This window comes from Labrus bergylta, chromosome 13 (genome assembly GCF_963930695.1).
Source record: "Labrus bergylta chromosome 13, fLabBer1.1, whole genome shotgun sequence".
NCBI lineage: Eukaryota > Metazoa > Chordata > Actinopteri > Labriformes > Labridae > Labrus > Labrus bergylta.
Window position 1 is genome coordinate 6259593 of NC_089207.1, and position 24117 is coordinate 6283709.

Consider the following 24117-nt stretch of genomic DNA (forward strand, 5'->3'; position numbering starts at 1 on the left):
TAAAAAGCCCCAAAATAAACCTTAAAAAAAAAAGGGGGTTATCGTATGGGTATCGTATTTCACTGCATCGCATCGCATCACAGAGAATCCTATGGTATAAGTGGTGTAAGTCATCCTTTGGTGACCTAAAATGTGTGCAAAAAATGTCACGCTTATATAGAAGACAACTGTTGAACTCGAGATATTTTATTTCTTTTCAACATTCAATGGAAAACGTTAACTTACTCTAAAAGCTCACTGTGCGATTTTCAAATAAAAACAAATGCTGTCTTCAGACACACCTCCTTCATCACTCAGCTCCCCCCTCCCCTCCTGTCTCAAAACTTCCCCCGCCCCTCCCATCCTTCTTCACTAGAGGGGTGTTATTCTGTTAGTAAGAGAGAGCTGCAGACGAGTGCAAATAAACATGTGAAAACAAGACTCTGCGATCATTTTCATGTAATAATATGTATCTCAAAGTTGACGAGGTTGTTAAACGTTTATCTTTTTAAGTCGGAGAGAGAATCTTTTCTTGAGTTTGGAAACTCTGTTGGTTCTCCTTCAGTTTTACTCTCGTGACCACACTTTGTTATAATGCCTCTAGACACAGTTTAGGGTTGTTGCATTAATATTATACCTGTACAGATAAACTGAAAGTGACCAAGTTGCTAGGTTACATAAGACCAAAATACGAGGTGTGTCAGGGGCTTTGACCTCCTTCATGTTAATTGGGCAGGTGGCGGTGGAGGTTGAGCCTGGAGAATAATGTGTGCTGTTGTACAATAAAGTTTGTTTCTGGACAAACTAATAAAGCCCTCAACTTAAATATGAAAGAGGGAGATAGAGAGGATGAAAGGATTCTCTCATGTCGTTACTATAGAAACACTCGCTGACTCCTCGGACACACAGGTTAATGTATAACACACACCTGTGCATGCAAACACACACACACACACACACACACACACACACACACACACACACACACACACACACACACACACACACACACACACACACACACACACACACACACACACACACACACACACACACACACACACACACACACACACACACACAGACTGTTAAGCAGTTTGTAAAGGTGTCCGCCTCTGTAAAACGAGACAAACCAAAAGACTCCAATTATTGCACATATCTCACATCAGATGTAAGTTTACAAAGCAAACAAAGCTTTCGGTAAAACAAACATTTAACTGTTGTGTTGATTATTACAGTTCTTTATCAGATCTTAATGTTTGAATTATTTTCATGTTTTTTTTTAATGGGAGAATAGTACTTTACATTGGTGGACACTGGTGTGTGCTTGAAGGTAGATTTTAGGGCTCATGGGCTTATGATGACTATTCAACGCACGTGTTTATCTGCCTAACACTTCTGATTTGTTGATTGATGTCATATTTGTTTATTGTCTGTCTTTATTCTCTGTCTGAAACTCTTACTCTGCTGTCTTGGCCCGGACTCACTTGAACCTTAACCAGAATAGTTTCCTGGTCCTGCAGCTGCTTCACACAGCAAACAGCACAGAATAACGCTCTGGAGAGATAAGGTTAAAATAAAAATAAATACATGTTTATGTATTTGACAGATCGTTATGGTTCACTGGGAAAATAATTGAGAGATTTATTAATGATGAACGTTGCAGGTGCAGCCCTAGTATTAAAATCTAAACAGCAATGTGAATTTGTTCTTTGTGTCTGTTGAGAGTTGTCTGTTTATTGGCCAGTGTAATTGGGTTCTCTTCATTAACAACAACAACACAAAAATGAACAAACCCTTACATTTAAGAAGCTAAAACAAGCAAATGTTGGACATTATTGCTTAAAAAATTACCAAAACAATTCATCAGTTATAAGAAAATATCTACTACTTGTCATTTAATCAACTTGGAAAGTAACTAATCGTTGCAGATGTAGAGTTGATTAAAATACTACCACCCGACTGACCACTGCCACCTTACTGATTTCGATTTCTCAAACTAACAGTTCTGTGAGCGAGCAAAAATCTGACAACGGATTGACGAGACAATTGAGCTGGGAGGAGTCACAACAACGGACTGAGCTAGATCAGCTAGCGGCTGTCCCATGAGCTCCATGATCGTCAGCCTGTCAGTCTGTTGTGCTGTTAAACAACCCCAGTCAATCCATCCCGTCGTCTGACTGCATGTATGGAAACAGACTCTATACAGCATCACCGCTCGCCTTTTGTCACAGACGACCATTCAATCTCTGCACAGCGTTCTGCAGCTGCTTCGCACAGCAAACGGCACAGAATGACGCTCTGGAAACATAACGTTTCTGCTCTCTGCTCATTATTGTGCAGCTGAATGTTAGGACCTGGAGGTTAAGAAGTGGCCATGGTGTCTGCAGCGGCAAGGCTGCCCGCTCTGCAACACTGCAATTCACACAACAATACACTTTTCACGCTGACCTCTGGCTGGAAAATAGGCTTAATGTCCGCACGGCAGCAGAGCCACTGACTGTGTTTACCTTCCACACACACGCGCGCACACACACACACACACACACACACACACATAGAGTCCTCTGTCGTGGTGTGTAAAGTCACAAAAGCCCTCACAGTTTGATGTGCGGTGTGACCATGCGAGCTGACACGACCTGTGAGCCATTCATGTGTGTGTGTGTGTGTGTGTGTGTGTGTGTGTGTATGAAGTTGTGACTTTGCTGCAGGGCCTCATGTGTAATCTGGTTTGATGGACAGACAGAAGGACAGACAGACAGGTGACCAGCGATAACATGTCAGACTGATGCCATGGTTACAGGACGACGGTAGCATATGCGAGTGACCATTGACCTCCTCATTCATGTGTATCTTGTACAATTTTTGTGTGAACGCACATCATCGGACCAACAGAAAACCTGAATTGCAAAGTGTGCTTGGCTGAGTTAAATCCATACACCAAGCGCTCAAACATTTCTATTGTGAGTTAAGTGTCAGCCGGCACCGCCCACCACTGTGCACCTGGGAAACCAGCGTCTGGGAACCTCAGTCTGCAGCAACATCCATCCAGAACTTTATTTTAAAAAATCCTGTCGGGAGTGAGTTGTGCTTGCAAAGGTACAAGTTACCCGTATTCACGCAATTTGATTTCTTTGTGGGAATAACGATGAAAAAAGGAACACTTAATGGAGTCTAACACAAGCTTTGGCCTGCTTACTATAAGCAGAGGGAATTTTTGCTTTCTGCAAAAGCTGTAAAAACAACAACGCAACTGTGAATGTTGCATCATGTTAACACTTCAGCTGTATTTGTGTCATGTACCTGAAGTTATTAAGTTTAAAATTTGCTCTTTCTTTTTTGGGTCTGTAAATTGTAATGTATTAAATGAATATAAATAGTTTGTGAATCTTCTTTTGAACTGTCTTGTGTGCTGTCTTGACGGTTGTCCTTTGAGGTGTCTAATTTTTGTAACATTTGTTTCATGATTTTGTAAGTACCTGCTTTAGGGTTATGAATTGAGTTCAGCTATTGTGCATATTTCAGCATATTTACTTTAACGCGTATTGCTAATAGGTTGATTCATGTGCGATGTACTAATTCAATCATTCAATTAATACATTTATAAAAACAATATCGGCCTCTTTAGCTGCTCAATGCTCCACTATTTTACAGTCTAGCAGCTAAATGCATCTGTGTGCTGATTGGTGCCGTGTTAATAAATATTTTAGTTTAAAATGACAATCTGCTACAGCTGCAAATGACTGATGAGAGCGTTGGGAGTAAAGCCAGGCCAAAGGGTCAAAACAGAGGGCTGAAGGAACGTATAAAGAGGGGCATTTACAAGAGTTAGATCATCTATGATCTATTACTTATTTAACCTCATTCCCATTATATATAACACTTTACATTCATTTTATCTTGAACATAAATTAATCAACTAGTGCAGCTCTAAATTTAGCATTTTTACAAACAAAAATAATACATGCTATTCATTTATGACACTGAGAAATTGGATAAAAATGTCAAGTCTATAGTTTTTCTAGTTTGATGTTACAGCTTTGGATTCAGACCTCTGAAATCAACTCCTTTCAAAGACCTTTTGTGTGCCAGAACACTGATTGGGACTGTGTAGGACCTCGCTAAAGCCCTTGTGGTTGCATGAGAGAAAATCCCTGGAGCACATTTGAAAACAGTGATGAAAAGTTTGAAACAAGAATAATGTCAGCTCAGTTCTTCAGATATTAACCGCGGCCTGCTTGCAGACTTTGGTTCTGCAAGCACTGTAATGAAGTTCCGCCTTCATCACGCACCTCCACTTACGCATTACCTCTGTAACAGAGTAATATTGGTGTCCCACTGTGTAAATTCACACTGCTTTAAGAACACCAAGAGAAGCACAAGTATGAGCACACAGCGGAGGTCCAAGTAGACACACACTCAGGCATGCACAGACACATGTACTGTTCTGCCTCCAGGGCTCAGACGTTACATATTCCCACCTCGTTCCCCCATTATGTCTTTGTCACTACCTCCAACGGCGGATTGGGGGTGGAACGACTTTGTCCCATCATAACGCCACCATGCGTTACACGCTGCAGTCTGTAAGCGCCAATAACTAACAATGTTAAATTTACAATTTAAGCTTACTTTAAGCACAGATTAACTGAAACCACCAGAGTTACCAAGTCCAGGTAGGACCAGTACAAAACACAAGGTGTGTCAGAGGGGTTGACCGCCTTTGTATTACCTGTGCAGGTGGAAGTGGAGGTTTGGGTGGGGTATGAAGGTGTGCTACTGGACAATAAAAACATTTTCCTGACAAACTAATAAAACCCTTAACTTGAATATAACAAAGGGAAACAGAGAGGATCTCTTTTATATGGATACAATCGCTGACATTGGTGAACCAATTATAACAACAGATTAATCCTCATGGCGCCTGAATCAAGTCCCTTTAGAGGTGGTTAGAAGGTAAGTATGTCCAAATTTTTATAGCCATGCCGTGTGTATCGGCTAAAGCTTCAAGTCTCTGCAGAGTGGATTTCATTCTGAACCAAAGTGAACTGGACACACGTGCATGTGTAGACAGTGTTCCAGCTAATCTCTCCTGCAGACAACATGATTCCACTGCTGACAGGATGTAACTGTGCTGCTGAACGTGTGTGTGTGTGTGTGTGTGTGTGTGTGTGTGTGTGTGTAATCTGTATCACTTTGTTCCGGTGGAATAATCAGATTAACTCTTTTGTCTGATGTAACTGTGACTCACCTCATTAAACAGATTAACAAATGGACTGATAGAAAAAGGAAAAATTACCAGTAGAGCAGCTTGCACTATATCTCGCTTACAACTAGCTAACATGTCGCAAAGACTGATGTCAGTGTACCATCCATAGATTGCAGAGAAGACGACTGTTTCATAAACCAGAATCTGCAGTGCTGAATGGTCATATATGCAAAGAGACATTGCTGTAAAATAAACGTACATTTCTTCACTTTATTCCAAATTACACAAGGTTGTGGAGTCTATCACAAATCCCTGGAGCACCGTTTTAGAAAACAGACCTGCAATGAGGGGTGAGCATAGCAGGAAAACCAGCAGCTCTTTTTTTCAGTTATTTTCATGTAAAAATAAGCCACCAGGTAGATCTAGTTAGCAAACAAAGGGGGTGGCTGTGGCCCAGTGGTAGAGTCAGCCAACTTCTTTCTCCAACTACTGCAGTCACATTTTGAAGAGTCTTAATGCAAGACACTTAACCCCAAACTGCCCCCAGTGGTGGCCAGTGAATGATGTATGTCACTTTGGACAAATCTTTTTTTCTAAATCAAAGTTTAATATTGTGATACTGTAAAACGAAACCCCTTATGGCAACAACTATCATAAAAAAAGCACTTTTAATATGACAGTTTGAAGGAAAATATCTAAAGCAAGAAGGCAAAGCTAAGCTAAATGCTATATAAGCATGCCGCCTAGCTCAAAATGCCAACATGCTAATGTTAAGCAGGTATGTTAACTGTACCATTTTCACAATTTGTTGTTGATGTTGATACTGCAAGCAATGTTTCTCAAGAATTTAAACCTAATGGTGCAGCTAAAGCATAAGTAATATAAGGTCCTATATTTCTCAGTAGTTTTATTCACACCAAGCTCCAACAAGTGAATCTTCTGTATCAGAATCTTTTCCTGCCCAATAAAGTTATTTATGTCCCCTGAGAGCATTTGGTTCTTAATAAAAGAAACAAAATATCACCTTTGATTGAAATGTGGATAATTTCCTTGATTTCTTTATTCACATGCAAGCACACATCTTATACGGTTTGATATTCAAGATTTAATAACAGCTGTGATGTTCACAACTTTCTCTTTATTGTTTATACCAGATCACTTGAGGGTTCATCTGTGTGAATACTTAACACTTCAAACTATTCATCACTCCATTCATCCTTCTTTCTATCTGATTGACATGTGACCATCTACGTAACTTAGTAAGTTAGTGCTGATAATAACAGTATTACTCAGCAGTGTGTGTAATCATCTTACAGTGTGACGCTCATAAAATTACTGAGTCATGTTTCCAATGGATCTCAGCGTCTTATGTCACAGCCAAATCCAACTATCAAACTGATAGAGACTCTGTGGACGGCGAAGGAGGCTCCAAACTGGGCCAATAGTTAGAAATCTTGAGTTAAACAGATATCCCGTATCCATCAAAATGCACCAACATGTTTGACTTTCTATACACCACTCAGTGTTTCAAATCATTCAAAATGAACTGCAGTACCACAGCCCAATTACAGCAAGAAAGCATGGCCATGTAATGATTGTAGGGGAAGCATACGGCACTTTTGCGTCGATAATATATGTTATCAAAAGGTGTTTTGTGTTGAAATGCTGTAAACAGTAAAAATTAAATCTTAAATTGTCTATAAATGGTAAAATATCATTTAATAGATTTTTAGCTATTACAGTACTCCTGATTTTTACAAACACATGCGTCCACTGGAATGGTCTTTGACTCTGAATGTTAACTGAAAGAATATGGGAAACTTAAACGCTCAGTATTTCAATTCCTCCGCCAGGCAGCTCTCAGTCAAGACACTAACAAAAGATGACATCGATGACATTCTGGATGGATCAAAGGTCAACAGGTTTATTTGTCTGTAAATATATTTAGGTTTCATTGTCAAAGTTTTACATTTAACTTGGTTGGTATTTAATGTATCCAAACGTTTCCTTAATATTTGATTTATTTATTTTTTAAGAGCAATGTCATGATATTTTCAGGGCCAGTGATGTGTTCAAGAACTCTTCTGAAGATAGTAATGGCTCTACCGGGTAAACTGTCCAACACTTAGCACTGTTTCATCAAATTATTTTTTAAGGAAATGTGTTACATGGTCATCTAAATGAGTGTGTGTTACCTGTGAGCAGCTCCTTCAGTTTGTTGTACCAGGTGTGAGTGTGTTCTGAAGAGGCATTGTGAAGGTGTAGCGCCTCCTCCTCTAGCCTCCTCCCATTCCTCTTGGAGCAGAAGAGAGCCACGCCGAGGACTGGTCCCCCTGACTCCTTTCCTGCAGCTCGCCGCCGCTTCACCTTCACTGCAAACACATCCTCCAGCAGCACCAGACCTGGCTGTTGCATACACACCTCACCTAGAGAGAGGGGGGGGGGTGTTTAACACGCGGAAACTGTACACAACACACATCTGACTTTACCAAAAATGTATGTTTTAGGATTAAGACTGAGTTGTAATTAGGCATAAGTAGATCATGTTGGATTCTTGTGTCTCTATCTTTATTTCCCGATTAGCCGCAGAAGCTGGACACATTGAAAAGCTGCGGTATGATTTGAGCTTGCTTGATTACTGAGCTATCTTTTTACATCTTTAGTATATACTGTCCATACAAAGAGCCACAATGTTTATTAGAAAGCTTTGGAGTTGATCGTTTTCTGATGGAGATAGGCTAGCTGTTTCTCCTTGCTTAGAGGCATTATGATAAGATAGGCTAAACATAATCTGAACCTTTTTCTTTTTAAGAAAAATGTGAAATTGTTTCCTTTCGTAATACATTTGTCATAAGTTAGCATAGCTGTCATTAAAGCTTCAATAACACTTCCCATAAACAACAAAATTGTGTCAACCTTCGCAAGCTGTCCTTAAGGTAATTTTACCCATCAGAGAAAATTAAAAAATAATCCAGAATCTGCAGTAAGCAGCTCTGATCGACTCAGAGGGGACAGAATCAACAGGAAATTGATCTATATGATGATAGCGTATTAACCCCTCCACTCTGTGAAATACCCTCCTGCTGTTATCAAACACCAAAAACCCCAAACCACCCGCCCGTCTTTCACCGGGACAGTCAGCGTCCATATGTCAGGGTCACAGTGTGTGGGACGATGGTCGTCTGTTGCCACTTCACTTTTTGCTCATTGTGTTCAGTTAATATTGTAATTATTCAAAGTTATTTGTCTAAAATCATGTTAAAAATCAGATCTTCAGCTGGAAAACAGACAGACAGACAGGCAACCCATCTTCACTACAGAGGCGTGTTTGAGTTAGCTCTAAACGCTGAAGTGTTTGTCAGTAAAGATACTCTGTAAGGTTGACGAATTGAAGTTAAAAGATTCTTTTCAATTCAAGCAGAAGTTTATGTGCCTTCATTTGCACCAGTGAGAGCAAGTTTACAATTCGTGCATTTTATTGTATTTTACTCATTTTATATCTGAAGAAAATGTCCCGAAAACAAGTCATAACTTTAAAGTTCCTTCTAAAAACACATTAAAAGATGAAATGATTCATCATGGAATTACCAGAATCAGCTACATGTTGTTGTTCTCAAATCTAATAGATCATTTCTCAACTAAATTACATGTAAAAGCACTATTTTAAGATAAGATGGAACAATAGGGCTTGGCTATAAAGTTGAATATTCATCACAATTTAATATTTTCCTAATTTTCAATTAAGACTAAGACAAGCATGTTTAAATGTACGCAGTCCATCTTTAATTTAACCACATTCTTTAAGGCATTTCTTTTTCGATAAAGCTTTTCTCTCCAACGTTCATTATATGTCCTAACTTTAAGATGTTTCTGTGTCATGTCAACGGTAAAACTAAAAAAACATGTTTTTATTTTTGTCTGTTACTCTCGTAGCAGCTCCATATTACCAGACTGCCTCTAAACTGATCTAAGGATATCTTCAGTTTGTCCTCTGATTACTATGTCTGTGAATAAAACTGAATTAAACACAGACGGATTTTATATCCACCCCAATAAAGATGACTCTGATATGAGATGACAGAACCTGCAGTGCCGCTGTAAAAACACACACACACACACACACACACACACACACACACACACACACACACACACACACACACACACACACACACACACACACACACACACACACACACACACACACACACACACACACACACACACACACACACACACACACACACACACAGTGTTACCCGTCACAGGTAGCATGTTGGTTGGTTCCAGATGGAGATGAGTTTCCCATCATGCCCTCACCCACTGACTGCTGTGCCAACACACACATGGCAGACACACATGACACACACACACACACACACACACACACACACACACACACACACACACACACACACACACACACACACACACACACACACACACACACACACACACACACACACACACTATACATGATAGATTGGTAGAGGTTTCTTTTTAAAAGACATTGTCCTGACCTACGTTCAGGCTTCTTCTTCTAAACACAAAGACCAGCTAGAATCCCAGATAATGAATGGTTAAATATGTAGAGGCGACCACACAACACACACACACACACACACACACTCGAACACACATGAACATGCATACACACAGTGGCAGTCCAGTCTCATGGTGACCCGGCCATGTGGCTCACTGTGGGGAGTTATGGATCAGTGTTTGCACACACACACACACACACACACACACACACACACACACACACACACACACACACACACACACACACACACACACACACACACACACCAGGCCGCAGTGCTGTACTGCTCCTTCAGTGTCACTGAAGACATTGATCATGTAAACATGTCTGTTCCTCTGATTTTAAGGTTGAATGTAAATTGATTTATAAGTTATCATTCCTTCACATTTCCAATCTAAAAATCTCCAAAGATGCTTTACTGTCCGAAGGAATTCTCAGTCTTCAACCCAGAGAAACATGAGAAAGACAAGTGTGTTTTTTTTGTGTGTTTAGGAAGAAACAAACTTTTTGAAATATGGGTGCAGATGCACACATTCGCTCGCTGGTTGGGGCCTCATCAAACACCGGTGGCGGTCACCATGCTGGGAATGCTGTCTCAACCTAACTTTCATTTAACCTAAGAGCTGGAGCTGAGGCGGGCTTTAAGCACAAGTATACCCACCTAGTTTCAGGTAACACTCCTGAGAAATCTTCCTTTATTGGTCATTTAGCTTGACAGACTCAATTGACTACAATACCCATGAGCTCAAGCTGCTGTTACTACAAATAAGATACCAGCCAGACATTTCAATGCTTTTTCAGACCAATTTCAGCATGCTTTTTTGCTATTTTTTTTATAATTGTATCTATTGCTGTCAAATTCTGCTGTTATTTTATATCTGGCTGTTCTTTTGTGCAGTATTTCAGGCTACATGCTTTTATGTATGAAAGGTGTTATTTAAATAAAGCTGGGTTGAGTTGCTGCCAAGTAATTATAACTTCCACCATTTATTAGTAGTGCAGGTCACTGAACTAAAGCTTGACGACTGACATTATGTTAGCGAAATGCACATTACAAGCTGAAGTAAACCTTTACTCTGAATTTCTATCAAAGAATCAGTTATTTACTAACACGGTTATTCCTCAATCGTAAAGATTTTTTTTAAAGCTGATCTAAGACCTAAGAGAGCGCTGACTACGTCAAATTAGGAAACTTGTAAACTTTCTTGAAATCAGTTTGCATGAAGCCTATATATATTTTTTCTACACAATGCTTCAGTATTGCCCTGTAAACGAGCTGCCTATAACTTATAAAGGTTTCATTTGAAGAGATTTCCGACCACCTAATGTTTGAAACCAGAGTTTCTGTACCAACACTCGTCAGTCTGTCTGTTTGTCTTGACAGCTGTAGTGTCACCTCTCTAACCGACAGAGAGACAGAATACATTCATGTGTAGAAATAAACAATAAGAGCTGATCCATTTATAAAGAAATATCTCATCAACACACACACAAACAGCATGGATACAGGCTGACTGTGTGTGAGTGTGCGTTAATCTCCTCACACTGAGAGACTCTAATAACCCCCCATGGGCTGAACCAACTGCTCTATACTACTGCCAACACACACACACACACACACACACTCACATACACACACACGGTGCTGGCTTAATGACATTAGCTTGGATGAAATTCAGCAAAACAGATTGGCTTCAACCATACACACTCACACACACATGCATAGTGTGTTTACACCTTCATCCTGCTCCACTAGCCGGTTCTGCTTGAAAGGATTTCAACCAAAAACTACACACAACACAGGACACTAACAAATAATCAAAATTAGACCACAACTTAAGCAAAGTGATACAAAAACATTGGCACAATGTCACAGATGCTGTTTAAACCTGTCACTCAGCTCAAGTAAAACCCACCTCTCCCCCTGTACAATAAAATCGAAAAACTGGGCATAATGTGGATTTATTCCAGTTGTTTTATTAAAAGGTAGATAGCTTGATATACATGGTTCTGTTTCTGCAAATAATCATGCAAGAATGAATCACTGCTGTGATCAGAGCAGCCAGAAGCAAACATAGCTGTTAGATACACCTGCAGTCAGTCCAGGTAGTTATGCTTCGAGAGAATTTATAAGAAAAGGGGTGTACATAAAAGTTTATGTTGTTTGCTAATGTGATTCTGAGCTGATTAATTGATTCCATGAAGGTGCTGAACAACACACACACACACACACACACACACACACACACACAACAACACACACACACAAGTTTAGGTTCAGTATGAGTTACAGCAATGGTGTTTTGACTTTCTGTTTACACTGTCAATAGTTGTGTGTTTCTTTGTTTACATTAACATCTGTTAGATGTGGCCAATTTGCACCCCACATTTGAGCAACTATACTATTAACATAGTAGTCGTGACTGAATCAGTTCTAACACACAGGTCAAGGGTCAGTAGGGTGTTACTGTAATCACAGTCTGGCCACGACACAATATTTTATCAAACATTTTGACAAGCTGTATTTGTTGTATTTGCTGTTATCACAAAATCTGCTACGATAAAATTTGATTAAAGTCAGCAAAATAGACATGTCCATCGATTACTTACAAAAGCGACACAGATGTGCTATGGGAATTTCTAAATAAAGGTTTATTATGAGGAAAATAATACAGATTAATGTTTTTACTTTTCATCTTGTAGTATTGCCTTGTTGATGACTGTCATGGTTAAACAGTGATCAGCTGGTTATAGTCATGATGATGGCTCAGAATGTGCCTGTCTGCTTTTTCTTCTTCTTTTTTTATAACAATTTGATAACATAACAGATGTCTGAGTGGCCACTTGAAACTTGCTGATACAACAGAGTTAGCGTCAGGGCTCTTAAAATTCTGACTGGACTAATTTTTAGGATTATTTTTTTGAGGGGACGATTTGTGTCATTAACGTTATAATCACAATCCAGAATTAGTCAAACTCTTAATTTTAGCGAAGAGAATCACCAAAATACAGCAACTGTACTGCACACTGAACAGCTTTACAAACCTTCAGCCAACACTGATCTGGCAATAATGGGTTCCCCTGGTACTAGAAGCAGAGCAGTTATAGCTGGGGACCTCAAATTAGTGACAACACAGAGAAAACTGTTGATCAAAGTGCCTAACTTCAGGATCCACTAAAAGTATTATCTCAGTGTAGGTGGGCAGCAATTCATCACACACAAGACTGTAAATTGCTTCCAAAATATGCACACTACTTTTTCAAACAAATTAGATTTAGAGTTTACGGTTACGGCAACAAGTCTGAGCGATGCTCTGAGCTACATGCTAACAGCATCAAACTGAGTTTCAGAGACCCAAAGAGATCACTAGAACTGATAAACGACCTCATTACTATGATTATACTCTGTGTGTGTGTGTGTGTTTGTCTGTGTGCGTGCGTGCATGCAGGTTTGTGTGTGTGGCGTCCAGATGTCATATTTCAGGTGGTCTCAACATGACAAAACTTCTCCATTACAGCACCAGCTGCCCACAAACTCTGCCTGCCTGTCTCTCTGTTAGCAGCAGGACAACTTGTTATCGTGACAAGCCGTAGCTGTGGCAACCGACCTGTGGGGGTCTCCGGGGTGATGGGGGTCCAGGTCAGTCTGGTTGGAGTGAGCAGGACGTCATGACTCTTCTTTCCAAGTTTGAAGATCCCACGCAGCACAACGCACTCACTGACAAACAGACAAACAGAGTCAGGAAACCACAAACAAAAACACATTCACCATCAAATTTGCTTAGCAAGTAAGCATGCTAAATAATGCTATTTAGCACAAAGAGAGTACATCTGAGGCTGATGTCAATTCTAGGAGTTTACATGTACTACTAAATGTATACAGCTGCATTAAGCATTGGTCTGGTTGAATTTCCCTCAAAACATACAGTTGTTTGTTTTTTAAAATGTTTAGAGTAGTTTTTTTTGGCGGGTCCAGCTGCCGCAACTATAAAACGAGGCTAACATCCCGGGCCTTGTGACAGCAAATTAAAAATAAAGCTTCAGTTTAAAGTTCCCCAACTTTGTCCTAAAAACATCCATCAGAATTTCAGCTTAATTTAAGTATCGTCATCTATCAAACTGTATCAAAACACAGGCCTGCTTCTTCACGCAAATTTGAAAAACAACGAGGCGACGTAAAGATTATGTGTTTCATTATAATATTAGGTAAAAGGTGTTTTACATTTTATTTATTTTTTAAAAAACATAAATGTTCCAAACAGCAACAGAAAAGACCCTTCAGGCCATGAAGCATGTGACGTCAGTGTCAATAATCTGGGAAGAGACAAAAATGAAGGCACACACACACTCTGCATGTGAAGTGACCGTAACTATCTACAAATTAAAACTTTAAACAACCATAAACTGTAGATTTCTATTTCACATTTTATCATGGTGTCAGATATTGTTGCCCCCCCTTTTCTTCTGCAGTGATGTATTTCTTCAGAATCATCGCTCCCATCATGAGTTATAACATCTGTAATGGAATAACCTCACAATTTCTTTTTTTTTTTGCAAAACAAAATGTTTTTTTTAAGCTGAAGTTATTTGGTGAAATGCAGTTTGATTATCTTCCATAGATATCTTAATAATAGTAGCTGCATTTTGTTTTAAAAAGTTTTGACTGCAGAACTTTTTTAAATAGGTTTACTTTTACTTGAATAAAGGATTTGATAATAGTGTTTCACAATGTAAACTCAGTACTGTTGTTCAGTAGTTTATTAACCAGTCAGGGCTCACTCTCACCTCTGCTCAGCTTCCTCCTCCTCCACCTGCTGCTGCTGCTTTTCTTGGTCCCTCTTCTTCTTCTTCTTCTTCTTCACGCTTCGTGTTTCTCTCTTCTTCTTCTTCTCTGTGCTTTCTTCCTGCAGGTCATCCTCTTCGGGCTCCGACATCTTTACCCGCTAAGTCAACCAACCAACCAACCAACCAACCAACAAACAAACAAACAAACAAACAACGGCAGTTATGAGTTTTTTCGACAGATAAACATGCTGTAGCAGGCTAATCGCCACACAGTCCGCAGGTTACGGTGTATTTCCGGTGTTTATCGTCGCTATGGTGACAAGTAGCAGCTTTGTCGGAAGTCACGGCTCGGGCACGCGGCAGTCTAATCAACAGTATGTGCGCGCTCCCGTGAACACCTTTCTTCCAAGCGGGAGCGCGCACATACTGAGTACCAAAGCCTATTTGAGGACATTTACTGAAGCTTTTCTTATCGATTTAGGCTATTTTAGTTCACTTTTCCCCGGGGATAATAGTTATGACATATATAATTACAAATTCAAATAGGACTAGGCCTATTGTTAAGCCTATTTAAGCAACAAGGCCCTGGCCTACTTAGGGTATGCTTTCCGTTTTAAGGTGTGTGAACTTTTGAATAGGCAAAAAAAAAAGTGTTTGCTTCTTAATGCTTTACTCTACTGAAGAAAAATGAAAGTGAAGATCTCTGGTACTTCTTTCACTATTGTCTTTCTGTCACAACAAAATACTGTTGGCCAAAATACTGGCCTATACTTTTTCTTTCCTATCTGTCAGCAGGAGTCACTTCAAACATATAATGCTTTTTTTTTTCTTTTTTTTTTCAAACAAAGCATATATCAATAGCTATGTCATTTGATTAGATATCCCTCTTATCATGGCATTTTAATGGCATTGAAAAGGAGCATTTGGAGGCGCTGGTGGCGCAGTGGTTAGTGCGCGGCCCAGGCTCGAATCCAGCCTGTGGCTCCTTTCCCGCATGTCATTCCCTTCTCCCTCTCCCTGATTTCCATCTCTATCCACTGTCCTATCTCTACATTAAAGGCCCAAAAAGCCCAAAACTAAATCTTTAAAAAAGAAAAAGAGCATTTGAACTCAGTAACAAATCTTTCATTGAAATGTCTTGGAGGCCATTTTTTCTAGCTTTCTATGAGAACATGTCTAGTCTGTTTCTCAATCTCTTCAAATGGGGTAAATATAACCAAGAGTTGATTAGCTCAGCTCAGGATTATAAGCCTAAATCTGGGACGCTAGACTGTCAAAAGTTCATAAGGACACCGTCCAATATTCCTAAATACCCCGACTAACAACAACAAAATGTAAGTGGTTAGTGTTGTTTACAAATCAAAACATGTGCTCATGTTCGGATTAGGTAAACCTACCACTGTACTGTTAATACCTGGAGCACTGATTGTTAAAGGTATCTACATTCATGTATCATTTTAACCAACATCTGATAACCAATCAGAGAACGGGATGTTCCGCTGACTGTGGTCAGTGCTACAACTCAAACACACACGTAAACACAGCAGTGTGTGTTGATGACAGATGGCTGACTTTAAGCTGCATTAATAATCCCTGTGATCAGCCAAGAGACGGAAAAACAAAACCTCTATTAGTAAGAATACCGCTAATACTATAATTAATAGTGGTGATACTGCTGCTGCACACATGAGCTTTCCCTATAGACAGAAATCCACATGACGTTTATTGGCCTACTCACCTTTTGAACATAACAAGTTTATGTATATTTCAACATATTTTCCTTCTCTCTGTCTATGAAACTATTCTATTTTATGATTATGTTTACAGCAGTTTTTCTTTCTTCTTTCATAAATATTGATATTTTACTTTCAGATATTAACATGTATTTATAGTCAGGCAATCGTTTCTGCTCTGATTGAATAGGATGTATCTTTATGCCGGAGTCCGACTTTTACTTATCATTATTCCACTTTACAGGGAGACTAAATGGTGGGATATGGCCACCATATTGTCCCTGTTGACTTACACACTTACACACTTACACACACACACTAACACACACACACACACACACACACACATACACACACACACCACACACACAGACACAGACACAGACACAGCAGGACAGTAGTTGGAGGGGGGCTCTCATGCATAAACAAGATCATTTTCATAAATTAAAATCTTGCCTGCAGAACGAACATCTGTGCCCTTCACACACACACACACACACACACACACACACACACACACACACACACACACACACACACACACACACACACACACACACACACACACACACACACACACACACACACAGTAATGTTGGATTTGTCCTTCAGTTGGTGGGGTAATGTTGTTAACATGTTAACAGGGTTTCCTCTGTAACAAGATATGTGTTTTCTCCTGAAGTGTTTATCATTCTCGGTGCCTAAAATCCACTTTAAATTATGTTGTTGTCCTATCGCATCAAAAACTCCATTCTCGGGGCGCTGTTGGCGCAGTGGTTAGTACACTTCCAGACGGGCGGCCCAGGTTGGAATCCGGCCTGTGGATCATTTCCCGCGTGTCATTCTCCACTCTCTCTCTCTCTCCCTGATTTCTGACTCTATCCACTGTCCTATCTCTCCATTAAAGGCACAAAAAGCCCAAAAATAAATCTTAAAAAAAATTCATTCTCTGGGATATCAAACTCATCATGTTTAAGCAGAAGGCGGACATTTTCGGAGCTGGTTCAGATATTATCAATATCTACTATGAAATTACTTCACAAGAGCATATTAGTCATTGTTTTACTGCAGCCCTGAGGTTGTAATGTGATGATACTCAATTGCAGTTTAATCTGAAGTGTATTAGATGTTTAAAAAAAGTGATGGGCCCAGATGGGTTAGGAGGCGCGTCATGTGTGCAGGCTATAGTCCTGGTTTCAAATTCAACCTGTTGCTCCTTTCCTGCATGTCCTCCCTGCTCTCTCTCTTCCCGATTTACTACTCTATCCACTCCTATCCAAATAAAGGAAAAAAATGCACGAACATAAATACTAAAAAAGTGCTCATATACTTTTTAAAAATGCCTAATTTATGCAACTCATCATTCACAATTATCCAGATTATGTCGTTCATAACATAAGCTTATTTAAACAGTTCTGAAATGGGATTCTTCATCTTGGATGCACCTCTGGTATTTCCCTTCGTTTCTTGGAAGACAGTGAACCAAATAAAAAAGATTATAACTGTGATTACAATTTTTGATTTACCTTGGTTTGAACATGTAAAAAGAATTCGGGAAATTTTGAGTGAACACCTCAACATAATATATAACATGAGCCATATTTGTTTAAATGAATGCAAAAATGTGATTTGTTTTATTGCGTGTGTGTGTGTTACTATACTTTTTAAACGTGAGAAGAGCTTGTTTTAAATGAAGTGAACCTCACTAAACAAGACTGAAGATGATTAAATCGATCTGAATCACAGTCATCTCGATTTGTTTGTTGATGTTTTTTTGTGTTGTTGCTGAAGAACGGAGTCTCAAACTTTAATCACATTGAATTCCCTTTAATGAAAGGCCTTCATAAACATCTATGTTATAAAATATAAACAAGAGTCACATGAAATGTTAACAGAAACACTACAGGAACTTTATAAAATGCAAAAAGTAAAAACCACATGAACAACATGAACACTTCGGCCCCAACGCCGGCTCCACACTGCCTCGCACACTGACCAAAAATAGAGAAATCTTTATTCTTATAACATTTGGAATTATCAGCCGAGCTTGGCTCAGACTTTAACAAAATTGCATAGTTTTCTTCCGGATTATTGCTTATTGATTCTTTTTAAATGATAATATGGATAATAAAGAGACATTCAGAGAGCGTCTCCTGCAGGATGAAGCGCTATAAAGAAGGTGATATCATCAATGTGACATCATCATGACGTCATCGTTTTTATGACCATACTAACGAGGAGTAACATGATGAAGACAGAAAAGAAGACAGAGAAAGACAGGTTTGAAGTGATAGACACAGAACTGTCTGTCTCTCTATCTAACGGTTTCTTTGTATGTCTCTCTGCCTTCATCAGCCTCTCAGTCCTTCATCCTCCTCTCCCTCAGGAGTCGTGGAAGATGGCGTTCAGCTGGGCGTTCATCAGCCGCTCATGGTGTGAGTGTCCATCAAAGCTCATCATCCCATCCACCGGCATCTCAGCGCACCGCGGGTTGGACCCTCCTCCGTAGATGGCCGGGTGTCCACCTGCCGCTCCTCCTCCTCCTCCATAGTGAACGCTGAACGAGAAACTCTTGTCGTACTCGGCGGCTGAGACGGCTTCGTGCTTGAAGGACGTGAAGTTCCCGTTGATGCTGAGCGGTGGGCTCAGGGGCGGGTCAAACGCCGGGCCGTCCGACACCAGGACGCCATCAAAGAAGGGCTCAAGCGGGCCGTAGGGCTGCCCTTTGACCTGGTGGAAGATGTGGGAGGGATCCATGGTGCCATAGGGCGGGCTGGGCAGGCCGGCCGTCAGCCCGGGGCTCTGGTAGGAGAAGTGTCCAGGGTAGGTGACAGTGCCAGCAGGGGGGAGGTGAGCCGGCATGTCGGGCGTCTGCTCGGGTAGGAACGTCCGTGGATTCAGCTGCAGGCAGCCTGCAACCAGGTTGGTGGTCGGCTGAGACAAACCTGAGAACACAAAGACAACAACACGTCAATAATGATTATATCTAATCTATTTCATTTCCACAATTTCCCAGTTTGGGATCAATAAAGTAATTCTATTCTATTCTATTCTTTTTTATTGCTAATTAGCAAATACTAGCATGCTAACCTGATACAAAGATGGCGGTCACCATGCTAGAAATGCTGTCTCCACCTAGCTTCCTATCAACCTAAAAAATGCTAAGAGCAGGAGATGAGGGAAGTCTTGAGCCTCTTGACAAACATCGTTTTGAACCAGGCTGTATGTCTGTGTTTATTTCTGCTGTAAAAACGGGCATTTTTTGAATGGGTGTGTATGTGACTTCCAGCGCTTCTGCAGCCAGACTCAAGTGGACCCTTGACACTTTTGGCACTCCAGCATTGGCTTCCTTTTTCAACACTGGAGGTTGCCGCTCTCTTGACTTGTCTTTGTCTTTTTTTCACATAATGGCAATTTTCCCTCCAAAACTATTACATTTTCTTAATACTAAAACATATTGGTTCCTATTTAGGTCAAAACTGCTCCAGATATCTTTCCAATTTTGACACTAGGGGGAACTACTAGGTTTCGCTGACATTTAGTTAAAGAAGCTTCTCAGTGGTTGAATCCCCATGCTCACAATGTTCCTCTTTATCTTGATTTCATTCAGACATTATGCAGACTAACTCAGATTTAGTTAACACAGCTCAGTTTGCTCCTATAAGGTGACACTGACCTTTGCAGAGAGCCTGGACGAAGCTCATGAGGTCGGGTGCCTTCCCGGAGCGAAGGACCTCGCTCAGGGCCCAGATGTAGTTCTTGGCGAGACGGAGCGTCTCGATCTTAGACAGTTTCTGCGTTTTGGAATAACAAGGGACGACTTTCCGCAGACTCTCCAGAGCGTCGTTCAGACCGTGCATGCGGTTCCTTTCTCTGGCGTTAGCTTTCATCCGACGAACTTTAAACCTGCAGATGCACAAAGTGGATTTATAATTAGACATTTTAACAACTAGTGTTTCTGTATTGTAATTATAAAATGTTTTTATTCATTTCTATTCAGCCATCTGTATTTTGTCAGAGAGCACTTAGAGAGATTTGAATGTTTTGGACGAGCAGTTACGGACGGAAAGGTAATCTTTACACGAGAGTACAGGTGCAGCTTTCTGCCAAGCCGAGGAAGAAGTTTAGATTCTATATATATATATATATATATATATACACACACACATAAATCATATTTAGTTTTACATTGTATGAATATGAAGCTTAATGAATGAATGTCACCAATTGTGGATGTCATCTGTATATAGAAAAGTAGAAGAAAGAGTTGAGGACTGGGACAATAATCCATTGTTCAAGTCCTTTGTTCATGTGTTTAAGTTTTATTTAAATTTTTCTTAAAAAATAATGTGAAAGGAGTCATAATATAAAGTCTTTTTCTTAGGAAAGTAAATCTGACTCATCAAGACTTTTCTACATGGTGGTATTAACAGATGACAGAAGCCTACTTGTCCAACTGTAAATGGGTAGAGGCCCACTTCAGCATACTCTCAGATCTTACAAATAAACAAATAAAAAACAGAGATTTTCTCTCCTTCTTGAATATATTTATCAAAGAACATTTTAGCATATCTATTTTAATTGAAGTTTGGATGTTTTGTTGATTTATGGGGATGTTAGTTCTTTAAATACTTTGCTGTGGAAGACATTTTTGATGGGTCAGATTTCCATTGAATTTGTTGACCACACTCCTGCTCCTCAGAGGATGAACCCTGACCCTCCAGCGCCACCTTAAGGACAATCTTTACATATATTTGGATTTTATCTTGAAACACTTTTTTTTAAAATCAAACCAAGCAAATAAGATAAAACTCTTCACCTCTGTATGCGAGCCTTCGTCATCTTCTTCTTCTTCGGCCCTCGTCTTTTGGGTTTGTTTTCTCCGTCCTCCTCTTCATCTTCTTCCTCGTCCTCCTCGTCGTCGTCTTCCAGGTGGTGGAGGTGGTCCTCCTCGTCCTCCCCTTCTCCTCCTCCTTCTCTCTCTATGTCTTCTTCTTCTTCCGCGCTGAGAAGCTCCTGCTGCTCCTCTGACTCCACCGACGCCTGTTCCTCCCGCACAGACCTGGTCATGATGCTGATTCTCTGTGAGAAGAAGAAATAAGATAGTCAGAAAACAGTAAAACAGCAGAAGCTCACCATCACATTTTTGTAATGCGTATAGAAAAATCTCATTTACAGAAAAGTTAACTATCAAGACCTGCTTTAAGAAAACAGCCATTTCTAACTGCTGTTGTGGGCTTTGATCAGCATCAACAATCAAGACCATTTCATATTATATATAAAGAAGCTTTTTTCAAAAATCTAATTTTTTTCCTTTTTCATTTAGTCTTTTTTTGTGACTCAAAATGCCTTCAACATTTTGCACTACTTCACATCCTGAACTTTGTTCTGATTCATTCATTTAACAACATATACCGGTATTGAAGTAAATCATTATATTTTGAGATTTAGTCCATTAAGATCAGACTCAGAATCACCCGATATACCGAGGGGTAATAATAAATCAAGGTAGGTGATTGTATTTACTTTCAAATTATATGGGAGGAACTAAAATAAAAGAAAAAAAACATCCAATGCACCTGCCGCGATTCTTGTCTAAAGTAGAACATGAAATAAAATAGTATAAAAAATGAAATCTTAAAAATACAGGAAGTTCAATTTATTAAATGATTAACCTGATTCAGAAATAAATCTGTTAAATGATCTTGTGTTACTGTTAAGAATAAAACTCAGTATACGGTCGCCTACGCAGCTTCTTCAATCTGTTGCGCATTCAGACTGTAGAAACAAGAATAGCTTATTGAAAGTACTGCCTGTTGAAAGCTTAATTCTATTTATAACATATAGGCCAAAAATAATACAGAAATTTAACGGACGACCTTTAGTTCTGAATTAAAATGTTTTAAATCATTAATATGTCGCAAAAAAGTATCTACACATGTGGAGCAGCCTACAGCTTGTCCGGAGAGAAAGGGGGAAACGTTTGGTAATGGTGGAACAAGGCCAATTGACTTTCTCCGTTAAATCTTTTCACAAGACGCCCGGTAGAACAACCGGTTCAATTATTTAGGCTAAATAAATAAATAATATTAATAATGAGAATGGTTTCTTGCAGCAGAGTTAGCCTAAATGAGAAATGTTTAAAATGTTTTACTCAAAAATGAAGAAGACACATTTTCTAAATGAGTGAGTTGAACGTATTAAAGCTTTTGATATCGCCTAATATTGATAATAAGTAGCCTATATAATAATTATAATAGGATTATTGAAACTTTGCTGACAAATAATGTTTTTCTTTAGTTCCCGTTTCGCTGACTTGTCCGAGTCCTAATTGAACTGACTGACAGACAGGTGGGGGGTAAGACAGGTGGAGGCGCGCGGATTTAACAGAAAGAAGAAGGACGAAACAAACAAACAAAAAAAAAAAACAATTAAACAACAACAAATAAAAATTAAATATCAAAATATATTATTGAAATACAAATTGAAACTTCAGGGAATTCGTTTGGTAGTAAATAAAAAAGGAAAGAAAAGAAACGATGACTGACGCAGAGGGCAAAAAGACACGGGGGGGATTAAAATTAAATATGGGCTTTAAAAAAAACGTTGAAGCTTTTCTGATTAATTTAATAAACATGCAATTAATTATTCAGTCACTGATTTACAATTAGCCATTCCCGGCTGAATAAGTAAATATGTAGCCTTAAAAAAAAGAATCAAATTGACCACGGTGTTAGTAAACTATCAGAGGTTAAAATCCTACCTGTTGTGTAAAAATGCCGTCCTCAGATTGCACACATCCCCGCGTGCTCTATGTGCGTGTTCTTGCGTGACTGTGCGGGATCCACTCTGAGATTTTTTGAGGTGTGTATGTGGGATGATGCTGGTTTTATACTCAGCATCACACACACACACACACACACACACACACACACACACACACACAAGGGTTAGGGAGGTAATTAGCATATCCAGGCCCCACCTTCCCGCCGGCACGCGCCATATGGTGCGTACGTCATTAAAACGGCCCCGGGGATCACGTGACAAATCTTCCATTTATATCAGCGAAAGACTTCTCTCTCTCTCCCTCTCTCTCTCTCTCTCTCTCTCTCTCTCTCCCTCCCTCTCTCTCTCTCTCTCTCTCTCTCTCTCTCTCCCTCTCTCTCTCTCTCTTTGTGGGGAAAGTTGACCATCTGTCGCCCCTATCATTATGATGGTCTTGTTTATGATCACTCTGTTTTATTTGAGAACAGGGATGTGCTAATCCTTATGTAGTCTAGTTGAAGACAGAAAAGAAGATGTTGATGATGATGTGTGAGATAAAGATGTTAAAGGTGAAGATCATTGAGATACTGAAGACCATGAGGAGGAGGAGGAGGAGGAGGAGGAGGTTGAAGAAGAAGATTATATTGCAGATGATTAGGCTGATAATGAAGACGAGAATGAGAGTATAGCTTACTTAGGATAAAACTGATGGAGATTTTGATATCTAATAAAAAGACGCAAAAGATGATGATGATGGCGGCGGTGGTGAAGATGATGATGAAAATAATGTAGGCTATGATGCACGAACACTCGCAACACTCCTTTCTCTGGGAGCGAGTTTGCACAAAGATGCACAAAGACCATTATACGAGTCTTTCTGCATCATACAGTGATTTTTTTTTTTTTTAAGACTCAGCACCTAAATAAGTGATGAGCGTGTGTTTGCTGACTTTTTCCGGACTACCTAAATGTGGTAATAAGAAATGTTTAAGATGAAGATGATTGAAGATGACGATAGTGGGAATCATGAAAATGAAAAATGATGATGGTCAAGGTGTTGTTGTTGTTGTTGAATGTGGAAAAAAGATGTTGTTTGAGGTGAA

General features: G+C 39.7%; 2 protein-coding genes across 2 annotated transcripts in view; both read right to left on the bottom strand.

The window, feature by feature from the left end:
- The window catches only part of cerkl (ceramide kinase-like), a 32288-nt gene extending 17426 nt beyond the window's left edge, over positions 1-14862 (bottom strand). The window contains exons 1-3 of the mRNA XM_029277346.2: positions 14517-14862; positions 13340-13449; positions 7381-7611 (exon numbers count right to left, since the gene is read on the bottom strand). Of these exons, the coding sequence (XP_029133179.2) occupies positions 7381-7611; positions 13340-13449; positions 14517-14665 (490 nt within the window). The 5' untranslated portion in view covers positions 14666-14862. The remainder of the gene's footprint in view (positions 1-7380; positions 7612-13339; positions 13450-14516) is intronic.
- A 3341-nt stretch (positions 14863-18203) lies between these two features.
- neurod1 (neuronal differentiation 1) lies at positions 18204-23153 on the bottom strand. The gene is made up of 4 exons (XM_020633918.3): positions 23013-23153; positions 21069-21331; positions 19926-20155; positions 18204-19194 (listed from the first exon to the last, which is right to left on the bottom strand). The coding sequence occupies exons 2-4, from the start codon at positions 21317-21319 to the stop codon at positions 18632-18634; spliced, it is 1044 nt and encodes a 347-aa protein (XP_020489574.1). The 5' UTR covers positions 21320-21331; positions 23013-23153; the 3' UTR covers positions 18204-18631.
- Positions 23154-24117: the final 964 nt, after the last annotated feature.